The sequence below is a fragment of the Malus domestica genome, chromosome 17 (genome assembly GCF_042453785.1).
Source record: "Malus domestica chromosome 17, GDT2T_hap1".
Classification (NCBI taxonomy): Eukaryota; Viridiplantae; Streptophyta; class Magnoliopsida; order Rosales; family Rosaceae; genus Malus; species Malus domestica.
This window is the reverse complement of record NC_091677.1, coordinates 13,573,742-13,587,893: the sequence shown is the minus strand read 5'-3', so window position 1 is coordinate 13,587,893 and position 14,152 is coordinate 13,573,742. Positions and strand designations below refer to the sequence as shown.

At 36.7% G+C, this 14,152-nt stretch overlaps 2 protein-coding genes across 2 annotated transcripts; one reads left to right on the top strand and one right to left on the bottom strand.

Annotated features, from left to right (window-relative positions):
• Positions 1–1,651: 1,651 nt before the first annotated feature.
• Positions 1,652–2,542, bottom strand: LOC103442036 (23 kDa jasmonate-induced protein-like). The gene is made up of 2 exons (XM_070817733.1): positions 2,030–2,542; positions 1,652–1,843 (listed from the first exon to the last, which is right to left on the bottom strand). The coding sequence occupies exons 1-2, from the start codon at positions 2,489–2,491 to the stop codon at positions 1,652–1,654; spliced, it is 654 nt and encodes a 217-aa protein (XP_070673834.1). The 5' UTR covers positions 2,492–2,542.
• An 8,101-nt stretch (positions 2,543–10,643) lies between these two features.
• LOC139193376 (uncharacterized) lies at positions 10,644–11,009 on the top strand. The gene has a single exon (XM_070816375.1). The coding sequence runs from the start codon at positions 10,644–10,646 to the stop codon at positions 11,007–11,009; it is 366 nt and encodes a 121-aa protein (XP_070672476.1).
• Positions 11,010–14,152: the final 3,143 nt, after the last annotated feature.

Here is a 14,152-nt window from a genome sequence, read left to right as displayed (position 1 = left end):
TTTTTGGCGTATGCGATCTCGAAGTATATACAAACATGTTTGACAGTTGGATCATTGAAACTAGTTTCGTAGAATGAGTATCCCATCAAAACAATAGATTCACTAATACTTAAGAGTTTATTCATACTTTCATTAAGTATAACATAAGATTTTATGGTATCCACTAGTGCAAATATTTTAAATTGAAGATCGAATTCATTCATTGTATTCATATATGGTCAAGGAGTGTTGCTGTAAAAAATCATCAAAATCGGAGTTAAAATAACCGTTAAATCGTGATTTTTCATTTATAACCGTTGAAAAGTTTTGTCCCCTTACTTTATCTCTGAATGTTTGTTTTTTGCAATTTTTGGCGTATCTGATCTCGACATATATACACACATGTTTGACGGTTGGATCATTGAAACTAGTTTCGTAGAATGAGTATCCCATCAAAACAATAGATTCACTAATACTTAAGAGTTTATTCATACTTTCATTAAGTATAACATAAGATTTTATGGTATCCACTGGTGTAAATATTTTAAATTGAAGATCGAATTCATTCATTGTATTTATATAGGATTAAGGAGTGTAGCTATAAAAAATAATCAAAATCGGAGTTAAAATAACCATTAAATCGTGATTTTTCATTTTATAACCATCGAAAGGTTTTGTTTGGTCACTTGATATCTGAATGTTTGTTTTTTGCGATTTTTTGCTGATACGATCTCGAAGCATATACAAACAAGTTTGACGGTTGGATCGTTGAAATTAGTTTTGTATAATTTGTATCCCATCAAGTTCAATGGTGTGTGTGTGTGTATATATATTTATTTATTAAGTAGATTTAAATCTATTTATTTTGTATGTATAATTGACCGGTACACGGAGTAGTACATTATGTGTCATTATAAAAATAATGGAATATGTCATATGTGTGATAAAAAGTTAATAACTTAAAAAAAATAAAATTTCTCACCACTTTTATTAATTTTCATTTTTCTCTATCTTTTTTGTTTCTTTTTCAGCTTTTCTTATAATTTTCATTTTTCCCTTCCTTCTTTTTCTTCAAAGGGCACTAACCTACCCATCTTTCCCTCTCTTTTTTTGTTTCCTTTTCAGCTTTTCTTATAATTTTCATTTTCCCTCCCTTTTTCTTCAAAGGGTGCAGCAGGAATGGAATGGAATTATAGAATCAATGGATGCATATTAATTAATAATTAATATAGTTTTTATAAAATTTAATTTAAAATTTAATTTATATATATATATATATATATATAATTATAGTTAATATTTTGGGGGTATAATTTATAGTATATACTATATATAATTATTATAATTATTATAGTTAATTTAATATATATATATATATTTATATATTATAGTTTTTAGGGGTATAAAATTGTTAAATTAATATATATAATTATTATAGTATTTTTTTAGGGTTATAAAATTATAAAATTAATATTCTGCTTATCGTGTATCGTGTTACCCACGTGTATACCCGAATCAACCCGTTATCTTAACAGGTGCTTATCGGGTTACCCGATAACGACCCGATTCGTTATCGTGTCGACCCAAACACCTGTTAATTTCGTGTCGTGTCGTGTCGGGTTATCGGGTCGTGTCAGGAATTGCCAGACCTAGCTATTACAAATGCACCAACTCAGACATTTTCTAAAGTGAGTATTCCTTCAACAATTGGGAAAATCCCGCTGCCAGTTGAGATCATTGAAACACATCCGTTCCATGTGTCCTTATGGTAGAACCGAGACCGAGTAGCACACAAGCGATTTTTTACTTCGCCCCAAGTTGCTCCATTGTTAAAGTGGTTAATTTTGCGAACTTCCGTGTAGACCTGCACACGCACATACACATTGTAAAGGAATGAGGATGGTCATGAGATAACCGCGCTCATACCTGATAAATCATTGTGAGATGACTCAATTCTCAACAAATTTGTTTATTCTAAGTAAATATGCTCTGAGATATATGAAATGCGTTCGATTTCAAATATGTATATACAGATAAAATCACTACTTACCCTGTTGTCCCATGTAACCCTGTCCTTCGGGTTGGCCCAACTCAGCATCCAGTCGCAATTGATACCACCAGCGTTCTTTCCGCGATACACTACAGCGGCAGAAGAGCCCCATTGAATTTTGGGGTCTCTGACGTGCAGAAACGCAGCCCACTGGCCATTTGCAATAAGTGGTGGGTATGGGGACTTTCCCATGAGGCCAATCCAATCTTTTTGACCAACATATTCTAGAGTGCTTCCCGTCGCATTGTAAACAAGGCAGAGAGTGGCGATTCCGGCACCGGATTTTGCCTTCAATTTTTCCGCATGTGTTCGCGCTTTCACGTCCTTCCCGGCCGCGTTTTTCATATTCATGGCCACGCGTGCCCTGTTGATTCTTTCAATTTGCCCCCGCCTACATGCATACTCTCGCATGCCTTCCAAAGTTGCGTTTGTGATGGGTTCGCCAAAGACATTATCTGCCATCTCTCTCAGAATCAAGACTCAACTCATTCGACTCAACTCATTAATTCTCTACCTCCCTCCGTCTGTACATTTTCATCCTATATACATGCATGCATATATATATATATAGACACACACAAGTATATATGCACTGTCATATACAAATATATTATTCATTATTAAATAAATAATATAAATATTATAAATATTATAATGAATAAGGATAAGTCATCTTGTTAAATTATCAAATGTTACCATTCATTTCCTAGTTTTCATAATTATTCTAATTAAATCGATTAGAAACCAACAAATAGTAAGTGGACCTACAGTACAAAAAACCCACTCGCTAGATGAAAACAAGTTGCTTCCGAAAGCAGGCGTTCGTCGCCTAGGTTCTAAGATGACAGATATGGATAGTAATTTAACTTGCCAAATTCGATTCCTGTAGGTGCTGATTCGAACAGATCAGTTTTGGGGGATTAAATTTTGAGTATTTTACGGTTATGAGTAACCGTCGGGTAAATTTTTCGATTTCGAATTCGGTTATAGTTATTGAGGTATCCCGTATCCACCCCAAACCTATTCTCGAAATCATACCATTTTCATTTTAAAAAAAAATATATAAATATTTATTATATAGAGAAACGAATTATCAGTAATCATGCATTATTAAATATGGATGTCAACACTAGCAATTGTATTCATTATATTATTAATAATATAAGTTATATGCTTATCAATTATTAGTAGTATAATATTTTTATTGATAATATTGTTGTAAACATTCATAGTTTAAGTGTGATTGTGTAAATCCTAGATTAGATTTGATTCTAGTTATCATTTCCTATTGTATCTTGTATTCCTTGGGGATGAAAGAATATCTTCTCTCCCTTACTACTATAAATAAAGGCACAATGTAGGAGGGATAACAACATACACATTCCCCTACAATTTTATAAACACATCTCTCTCTTCTCCTTGCCGCCAGCCACCCTAAACTTGTCAGATAAAATAGACCACAACACGTTATTAGCATGCTCCTACCGTTGCGCTTAGGAATCTAACGTTGAAGAATTTTTCTGCATCAAACCAGTTTATTCATATCATCACGCAATCAGGTTCTTTCAAAACAACAGTTTTTATCTCGACATTTTTACAGCCCTGATAGCATGAATATTCATCATGATGCATGACCCAACTTTACATTTTACGAATTTTAGATTCTACATAAATTGTGTATGCCTCATAATCATGATTGTTGAATTATGTGAATTTGATATTGGTTATGAATTGCATCAAATATATTTGTATATGCATCAAATTGAATTACATATGAATTGAATTGAATTGAAAAAAAAAGAGCAATTTTTTTTTGAAATCGGGAAATAAACCTGGTGCCACAATGGTTTTTTTTGAACCCACGACCTTGCCCAGGCCTGTAGCCTGTGGGCTGAGCCGTGCCACACCGCAAGTCGGAGCCATGGGCTCCTCGGCTGGACACCCGAGGCACTTAGCTTGGCCCCTTTACTGGAATCCTGCTCCAACCCGTTAGGCTCTAGAATTTCCCCGACTTGAATATGAAAAAAAATAAATTTGGGCTCGCCTGAAACGAGCCGCAAAAAAAAAAGAAATTTTTTTTTTGGTCTACCTACTGTAGCCCATTCCCCTGCCCAGTTCTCCCCATGGGCCTGCAGCCCCACCCAGGACACCCTAGCCCAATTTAGGGTCTAGGTCACACGACATCATTTTTATACAGCCCCCTGTGGGCTTATATTTCTCTTTTGGGCCCCAAGTTTTATTTGCCTAATTATTTTAGGTCCAATGGGTTTTATATTTTTTCACCCACACTTTAATTTGGCCAGAAGTCGAAATAATTAAAATTCAATTATAATTGTAGACCTAAAAGATTCTACTTTGCATATTCTTGTTGCATATTTTTTTTGTATATATTTGTGATTGCCTGCAGGAATATATGAACCTGAATTTCATAATTATTTTGAAATCTGAAGTTTCTTATAAATATGCCTTGTTTGAAAACTTGAAGTTTTTCATTTAAAAACATCACCCATGAAAACCCAAACTTTTTCATGCAAACTTAAACCAATACATGTCTATTAGAACCTATATGTTCTACTCATTTGTGAATGGATTGATTTTTCTCTATTACACTAACCACATCTTGTCCATCTATTTTGTGATAGGAACATGTCGAATTTGAACAAACGGGACTTCACCTTTTTAGAGGTCTCTGGAAAAAAACTACCTCAAGTGGGTTCAAGATGTAAAGCTCTACCTTACTGCCAAGAACTTACGTCCAGCTATTGAAGAAGAGATGGACAACCCTGTTGGCGAAGCTGAAAAAGCCACTGCTATGATCTTCATCTGAAGACATATCCATGACGCTCTGCAAACTGAGTATCTTGCTAAGGAGGATCCATGTGCACTATAGTTCGCTTTGGCTGATCGTTTTGCTCACCAAAATGACATATTCTTGCCTGAAGCAAGACACGACTGGCAGCACTTGCACTTCCAAGACTTTAAGTCTATGAATGAATATAATTCTAAAGTTTGTCGAATCCGATCACTTCTCAAATTTTGCAACGAAACTTTGACTGAAGAGGATCTCCTCGAGAAGACCTATTCGACCTTTTCTGCTTTTAATATTGTCATTCAGCAACAATATAAAGCTCAAAAGTTCACTAAGTTCTCGGATTTGATCTCTATTTTACTTCTCGCTGAAAAGCAGAACCAGCTATTGATGAAGAATCATCAAGCTCGACCTACTAGGGCGACTGCTGTGCCTGAAGCACATTATAACACCAACCAATGCCTAAAATGCCAAAAGAGACGTGGTAGGGGCGGCCAGAAGCCATCCCACCAAGGTCAACAGAGTCAAGGCCCATCTAAGGGATGAAACAAGGCCTTGAAGTGCCTAAACCTAGCTCCCAAAGCCCCGAACTTCAAGAATAAGGCCAAAGCACCTGAAACCATGGACGCAGATATGTGCTATCGTTGTGGTTCAAAGGACCATTGGTCCCGTGTTTGCCGAGCTCCTAAGAAGGTTGTAGATGAACATCATTCTCGTCGTAAGAAGTTTGAATCAAATTTTATGCAAGTGGATGAACCAGAGACTACAAAAATGGAGGTTTCTGACTTTCAAGAGGATACCACCCCTATGGAAGATTAGAATATTAGACATAGACTTATTTTTTAGTTGAAATAAGACAATGGGACTGAATTCCACCTAGTGGCCGAACCCCTCCTCTGTTTTTGGTTGATTTTTGAACAATTTTCCTTTATATTTGGATTATTTGTTGGTGATTTGTTTTTTGGATATTAAGTTATAATTAATTACCATCCTTGAATAAATGAAATTATTTTGAATTGATACTTGTTTTTATGAACTTTTATGCATGTGACTGATTCAAAATTAATTTTTCATTCTAGGTATGACTAGTGGGAAAGTTAGTTGTCTGGCAGATAATGCATCAACGCACACAGTTTTGCGTGAACGCATCTATTTCACTAACTTCATACCTAAGAATGCACCCTCGACAACCCTCTCCGGCAAATGATAGAAGGATACAGTAAGGCCCTATAATGTTGTCCAATGGTACAATCTTGACCATTTTTTAGACACTCTATTCTCCATGTTCCGGAAGAACGTTGTTGAGTTTGAAGGACATTAGATATAACAATTACCATGCGGAAACCCATGTAGAAAACGAAGTTGAATTTCTGTGCATAACTTCCTACGAATATGGCCAGAAACGTATTCTAGAGAAGATAAAGCATACCCCGAGTGGTCTGTATATTACGACCATACGCCCTATTGAATGCCACTATGTGATCGGCCCTACTATTGGGATCGTGCACTAAATTACACTTTGGCATGATCGTTTGGGACATCTTGGATGAATAACGATGTGCCCGTATCCTCAAATCTTCACATGGGCATTCACTAACCCAAAGTTTAGGTTCGATCCAAGGAATTGCATGCCAAACATGTTCAATGGGAAAGCTTATTACTAAGCCTTCTTATGACAAGATTCGTTCAAATCCTCCCATTTTTCTACAACGGATTCAGGGGGACATCTGTGGACCGATTCATCATCCTTGCTGACCGTTTACATACTTTATGGTTTTGGTTGACGCTTCCACACGTTGGTCGCGCGTGTGTTTGTTGTCCGCAAGGAACGCTGCATTCTCCAAACTGTTGGCTCAGGTTATCAAGCTCAAGGTTCACTACCATGATTATCCGATCAAACCTATTTGATTGGATAATGTTGGAGAATTCACATCTAAAATTTTTGATGACTATTGCATGTCGACTGGGGTTGAAGTTGAACATCTTGTACCCCATGTTCACACCCAGAACAACTTGGCAAAGGCTTTCATTAAGCGTTTATAAATGATTGCTCGATTCGCTTGCAAAATGTAAAGTGTTTGGACTTGTAGCTCCTACTCCTCCACATGTGAAACCCGTTGGCTACAAGTGGGTTTTCGTTTGGAAGCGTAATGAGAAGAACGAAATTATGCGTTACAAAGCTCTTCTTATTGCACAAGTCTTCTCACAACACCCCAGGATTGACTATGACGAAACTTATTCACCCATTATGGATGTGATTACTTTTTGCTACCTTATCAATTTGTTAGTTTTCGAAAAACTGGATATGCAGCTGATGGACGTAATAACCGCATATCTATGGGGATCTTGATATAGAAATTTATATGAAAGTTCCCGAAGGACTTACATTGACTGGTTCAAATATTTCCAAACCCTGGAACACGCTCTCAATTTTGCTGCGGCGTTCACTCTACCGTTTGAAACAATCTGGAAGAATGTGGTATAACCGCCTGAGTGAGTATTTGACTAGTCAGGGATATGTGAACAATGAACTGTGCCCTTGTGTGTTCATTAAGAAGTCACATTCTGGATTTGCGATTGTTGTCGTATATGTCGATGACATGAACCTTATCAGAACTTCTGAACAGCTCGCGAGAACTGCCGCGCACCTGAAGTCAGAATTTGAGATGAAAGATTTAGGTAAGACTCAATATTGTCTTGGTCTCGAGATAGAGCATTGTCGGATGGAATTCTACTACATCAATCGAACTACATCCAGAAGGTGTTGCGCCACTTTAATGAGGATAAAGTGAAACTTTCGAGTATTCCTATGGTCGTTCGATCGCTAGATGCAAAACGAGAACCCTTTTGTCCGAAGGAGGATGATGAAGAGATTTTGGAGCCTAAAGTTCCTTATCTAAGTGCAATAGACGCTTTATTGTACTTAGCTCAATGCACTAGACCTGACATCTTTTTTGTTGTTAATCTTTTGGCAAGATACAGTAATGTACCTACACACAAATTATAATAACATTAATTATAATAAAATAAATAAGGGTTTAAAAGTCTTTTTATAAAAGGATAAACATGCCATTAACATTTTTACTAAAATGTGGGGTGAGAAGATAGGACAATGGGGTGGGTTTATCACCATTCAAAATTTATAACGGGAAAAACCATTATAGATGGAAAATTCAATATCGGATGGGAAAAAGGGTACCCCGTAACCCGTCCTCCTCCACAACCCGTCTCTCCCACCGTGGTGAGCTATCAAAGACGTGACATCAACTCTAAAAACTAAAGTATTGTACCAAACAACTTTAGAGAAATACTTTAGTTCATCTTAAACTTTTATTTGTGATATTGCATATTGTTGTACTCATTGACAAATATTACTATTTGAGGGTGTGTTTTCTTGATGGAATCAAGACAAATTATAACTTATTACAATGTGGAGTTTATTCCTATACATAACAAGTCCTAAGTTGGGAGGTTATTACCTTATAGAGTATTACTTTGGAGAGATTTTAATGTACATGTTTTATATTATACTCTCAAAGTCAAATAGAGAGCTTCGTATTTCCAAAATCTCATGTTCCCACTCCAATTAGGTCAACTTAATTACTTTTAAAATCGTGTTCTCACAACACCCTACTAATGGTGCATTATAAATTAATTTTATATATTAATTAGAAGATTGGTATGTAAGGAGAACAACTTATATGTATCAGGTTTACCATCACATAGTGTCGTAGTTCATATCTAATGTGGAGATATATTTACGTATAACTAGTGAGTTGACTATCATTTGTATCAACTAAGCCAACCGTAAAAAATTCTATTTTCTTAAGAAATACTAAGACTTCTATCTCCTTTTATATATTTCCTTTTTTCTTTTGCTTCGGTTGAAATTGCATTATTGAAACGAAATGCTATAGAAGCAATAATCTCTTTTAGTGTAAGTTTTCTCTTATTGAAAGACTAGTCTTTAAAAGAAGTAATCTCTAACGGAGACGAAGGCTAACCCACCCATTCCAAGAACATGCTTGCTCGTGTATAAAAATGCAATTGGCCATGGTATTCTTAAGCCGACAAGGTCCACATGCCTTACACTTTGATAATTGTTGTTCTGGTTGCTCTAAGGGGTTTTTGTATTTAATTTAATCTCCTACAAGGGCCACATGCATGACAGCATATATTACTGGATCTGACTGCTTACCAATAGGAAAAATAAAATAAAATTGCCAAGGTCATTTTCTATTCGGTAATTATTAGTGTATAATTAGGTCAAGGGGTTTTGTGTTTAATTTAATTTCTTACTTTCCAAAAAAAAAAAAAAATGAAGTACAAGGGCATATGCATGACAGCATATTTTATTATTGGATCTGACTGCCTAGCAATAGGAGAAATAAAATAAAATTGCCAAAGTCATTTTCTATGTAGGGTCTATCTAGCAGTGCCTTTAGGTAATTAACACACAGTTTTACTATATTTGACAGAGAAAATTAAAAAGTGTTAATGAGGTAAAAGCAGTTTAAAAATTCCCTAATAAGCACGTCAAATTTGTTTGTAGGAAGTACTTACGTTTTTATAAAATGTTTTTCGGTGTGCTTCTAATGAAAGTGTTTTCTAAGCAAAAGTATTTAAAAAAATATAAGAAAGTGAGAGGCATAGCAACTCTTATATGTTAAGGTTGTAAAAAATATAGTCAAGACAACGGAACCTTGATTATTCAAAGACTGTATCTTAAGATTATTTTTATGCGAATAAGAAAAAATGCGAAGGTCTTAATTTATTTGGTAAACGTAGAACGGATTCATGAATATTCCTAGTTCCTAGATTATTCAAAGACTATATCTTAAGACTATTTTATGCATATGATTTTTAAATCTATGTCAAAGATTATATCTTAAAAGTATATGTTAAGACCATTTTAAGCCGCTGAACTCACAAAATTTGTACTAGAAGCAAAAGAATTGAACGGTTCTGATTATGAATTCTATGATAACGATACGTTATTTGCAAGTGGAAGAATAAATTCATTCCCAAGAAAAGAATGCACGTGTTATATTGTTTGAGCTAATCTGATTTTAACTTAAATTCTAAAGTTTATTTCTCACTCAAAAGGAGGGTGATATTAATTTTTTATTAATACATTCTTTACCTTTCCTCTTCCTTGTGCACATCCCAACTCTTTGCAATTCCCACTTCCTAACCCGTTGCCAGAATTCTCATAGGCGATTAACCATAATGCAAAACACTAGCTCCAAAATAAAGTGTTCATTCAAATAAAAGGGTTGATTTTTATAGTGGAGCAGTCTATTATACAATATGTTTTTGCTTTGGTCTTTACTCGCAATTGGTACGTATTCGGTGTATAAGATCTTCGCACAACTCTCCCTGCACGGATGGTGAACTCTCGTGTTAATTTTGAAAGGTGTCTTAGTAAAGCCTTTTGTTGTTGAGTGTCATTGTAATACCTTTCCCTTGATTTAAGGGAGTAGACTTGCATAAGTTAAGTTTAGATAGGTTGGCAGATAGGTTGGCAGCTTTATTCCTTATTTTTTTATTTTCTTGTTGGCTGCTTGCAGCAGCTTTATTTTCCACTTTCTTCCTACTACTTTCTCCCCATTTCCTGATTTCTTGTCGGCTGCATATAGCAGCTTTCCCTCCCTCTTCTCATATATATCCGGACTCCCTCTTGTACCAATACACATGAAATACATATGAAAACTTTAAACCAGAAATTCTACATGGTATCAGAGCAGGTTTTGTAACCTGTCTCTGGCCATTCTTCCCGCTGCATCTTTCTTTCAATCGTAAGCCATGGCTGAAGAAGATTCAATAAACATTGAGGGTGACATCTCGCATGCCTCTCCTTCAAATTTCTCAGACGTCAAGGTTAACACCAATCAACGTTTGTGTTCAGTTCTCTTGAATGAGTTTAATTATCTCCCTTGGTCTCGAGCTGTGTCACTAGCTCTCGGAGGCAAAGGGAAATTAGGATTTGTAAATGGAAGTGTGGAAGCTCCAGACATCTCCTCCCCTTCATATGGTGCATGGCTTTGCAAGGATCAACTTGTCATGTCTTTGCTGCTCAACACCATGGAGAAACATGTTGCTGAGATTTTTAGCTACTACAATTCTTCATGTGAGCTTTGGAAAGCATTGCAAGATATGTATGGAAATTAAAACAACTATGCACGTGTCTTTCAACTTAAGAAGGACATAGCCAGTGCCCAACAAGAAGGGAAAGCATTTGTTCAACATCTTGGAAGCCTCAAAGCCATGTGGAATGAGTTGGATGTATACCTTCCACATACCACATATCCTATCATTCTCCTTAAACGAGCCGAGGAAGACAAAATCTACCAACTGTTGGGGAGTTTGAACTCCGAGTACGAGGATCTAAGGAGTCACATCTTGATGAGTCAGGAGCTTCCCACGTTCAACAATGTCTGTGCAACTATTCAACGAGAAGAAGCAAGAAAGAAAGTGATGAATGCTGAGCACAACTCGAGATTGACTGAGACTCGTGCATATGCCTCAAACTACAAGACCTCAGAGGCAAAAGTGTACAAGGGTAAAAATACACACCTGAAATGCAAATATTGCAATGGTGTTGGTCATGTGGAAGACAAGTGTTGGGAACTTCATCCTGAACTCAAGCCTAAGTTCAGCAAAGATGGAAAAATGATACCAAGGTCCTCACAGCAATTTCAACCTCACTACAAGGCTCAACTTGCCAATGCTCATCCCTCTACTATCTCACAAGGATCCATGGAGTTCACTACCAACCCATTGTCACTTATCAATGAGTTTGCAGCTTACCTTCAAAGTAAGGAACACGAAGGAGGTTCACAAGCTCGAGGCAATGAAAAGAGCAGTCATACAGCCATGTTGGGACAGTTTGCTGGCTTTCTTGCTGGAAATGAGAAAGTCCCAAAGGATGAAGCACCAGGTATACTCAAAGCTTTCACTACTGCCTTATTAACTAGTACTGAAAATGATTGTTGGGTAATTGATTCAGGAGCCACAGATCATATGACAAACAAAGTCACAAATTTGAATCATTTTAAACGTTTTTTAAGTCCCTCACATGTGTCTATTGCAAATGGAAAAAATGTCTTAGTTTTGGGAAAAGGAGAAATAAACTTATTCTCACACAAAACACCTTCCACTGCCTTATATGTACCAACCTTTCCTTTCCAACTTCTGTCAATTGGAAAGATCACAAACACCCTAAATTGCCGTGCCATTTTCTCACCAGATAATGTGATGTTTCAGGATGTTCTCACCATGAAGATGATTGGTGAAGGGGTCTTTATAAATGGACTTTACTACCTGTGCAAGAATACCTGTTTTACTCAGGCCCTTCAAGCTCAATCAAAGTCCGTAGATGAAAACCAACTTTGGCATAAGAGATTAGCTCATCCCTCTGAAGTTATCTTGTCTAAATTATTTCCAAATTTTTGTAAAAATCATGTTACTTGTGATACTTGTCAACTTTCTAAGTTTACTAGACTACCTTTTGGTAATTCAATGTCTAGGACAAGTAAACTCTTTGAAATGGTGCACACCGATGTATGGGGACCAACAACTGAATCAATAGAAGGGTTCAAGTATTTTGTTCTATTTATCGATGACTTCTCTCGAATGAGTTTTGTGTACCTTATGAAATCAAAGAGTGAAGTTCAAACTATTTTCAAAGATTTTCATATGCATGTTAAGACACAATTTCAATTAGACATTAAGGTGTTAAGATCTGATAATGGCACTGAATTTCTATCCAACAACATGCTTCAATACATAAGTTCTCAGGGCATAATACATCAAACCAGCTGTGTAGGGACTCCCCAACAAAATGGAGTAGCCGAGAGAAAAAATAGAGATATCTTGGAGAAGACTCGTGCCCTCATGCTTCATATGCATGTTCCAAAGAAATTTTGGTCATTTGCTATCCTCACTGCCACCTACCTCATCAACCGACTCCCAAGTCGTGTGTTAGGGTTTAAATCTCCCTATGAAGTACTCAAGGGTAGGAAAATTAATTTGACACACCTCAAGGTATTTGGATGTGTTTGCTTTGTTCACATTCAAGCCTTGAACCGTGACAAATTAGATGCCAGGGCAACCAAGTGTGTGTTTGTGGGGTATTCTTCCACCCAAAAGGGATACAAGTGCTACAATCCAACCACTAAGAAATGTGTTGTGTCAAGGGATGTGAAGTTTGAAGAAGATTGTCCTTATTTTACTCACAAGGGAAATATTGCAAGTCAGGGGGATGAACTGTTTGAAATCTTTCCACTTCCTCAGAACATTAATAATCCAGTATTGGAAGAGAGTTCAGTTACTGTGATACCAGATATTGAAGAAATACAAACTGACTCAATCACTGATAGCAGTATCCCGGCCAATGAGAGAGACGAGGAGTCTCATTCTGATAATTCACAATCTCCTACAGAGCCTCAAGGGCTTAGAAGAAATCCTCCTCGAACCAGAAAACCTCCAACTAGGCTGCAAGACTATGTTACTTATGCCTCACGGTATCCTATCAGTGAAAACATCAGTCTTGGTAAGTTCTCAACATCTCATGCTACATTTCTCTGTGAAATTGATAAACACAATGAACCTAGAAGCTTTCAAGAGGCTTTTCTCCTCCCACAATGGAAACAAGCCATGGCAGATGAGCTTAGTGCTCTAGAAGAAAATAAAACTTGGAGCTTGGTTCAACTACCACCAGGAAAAAAAGCTGTTGGAAGTCGTTGGATTTACAAGATTAAATTCAAGGCTGATGGTTCTATCGAGAGACACAAGGCTAGGCTTGTTGCTCGAGGTTTCACCCAAACCTTTGGGGTAGATTACAAGGAAACATTTGCTCCTGTGGCCAAGATGAATTCAGTGAGGGTTCTACTCTCAGTTGCAATCAATTGTGGGTGGACTCTTTATCAAATGGATGTGAAGAATGCTTTCCTTCAAGGAGAGTTACAAGAAGAAGTGTATATGCAGCCTCCTCCAGGTTTTGATGGTATTAAAGGCAACATGGTTTGTAAGCTACAAAGGCAATCTATGGATTGAAACAATCCCCAAAAGCTTGGTATGCCAAGCTCAGTTCAGTTCTAGAGAAGGCTGGATTCCTACGAAGTAATGCTGATTCCTCATTGTTTGTAAGAACTGGCACCAGTGGGAAATTGGTGGTGCTCATCTATGTAGACGATCTCATCATCACAGGAGATAGTGTTGCTGAAATTGAGGCACTAAAAGTCTCGCTATGCCAAACATTTGCTATCAAAGATCTGGGGAAACTAAAGTATTTTTTGGGCATAGAAATGGCA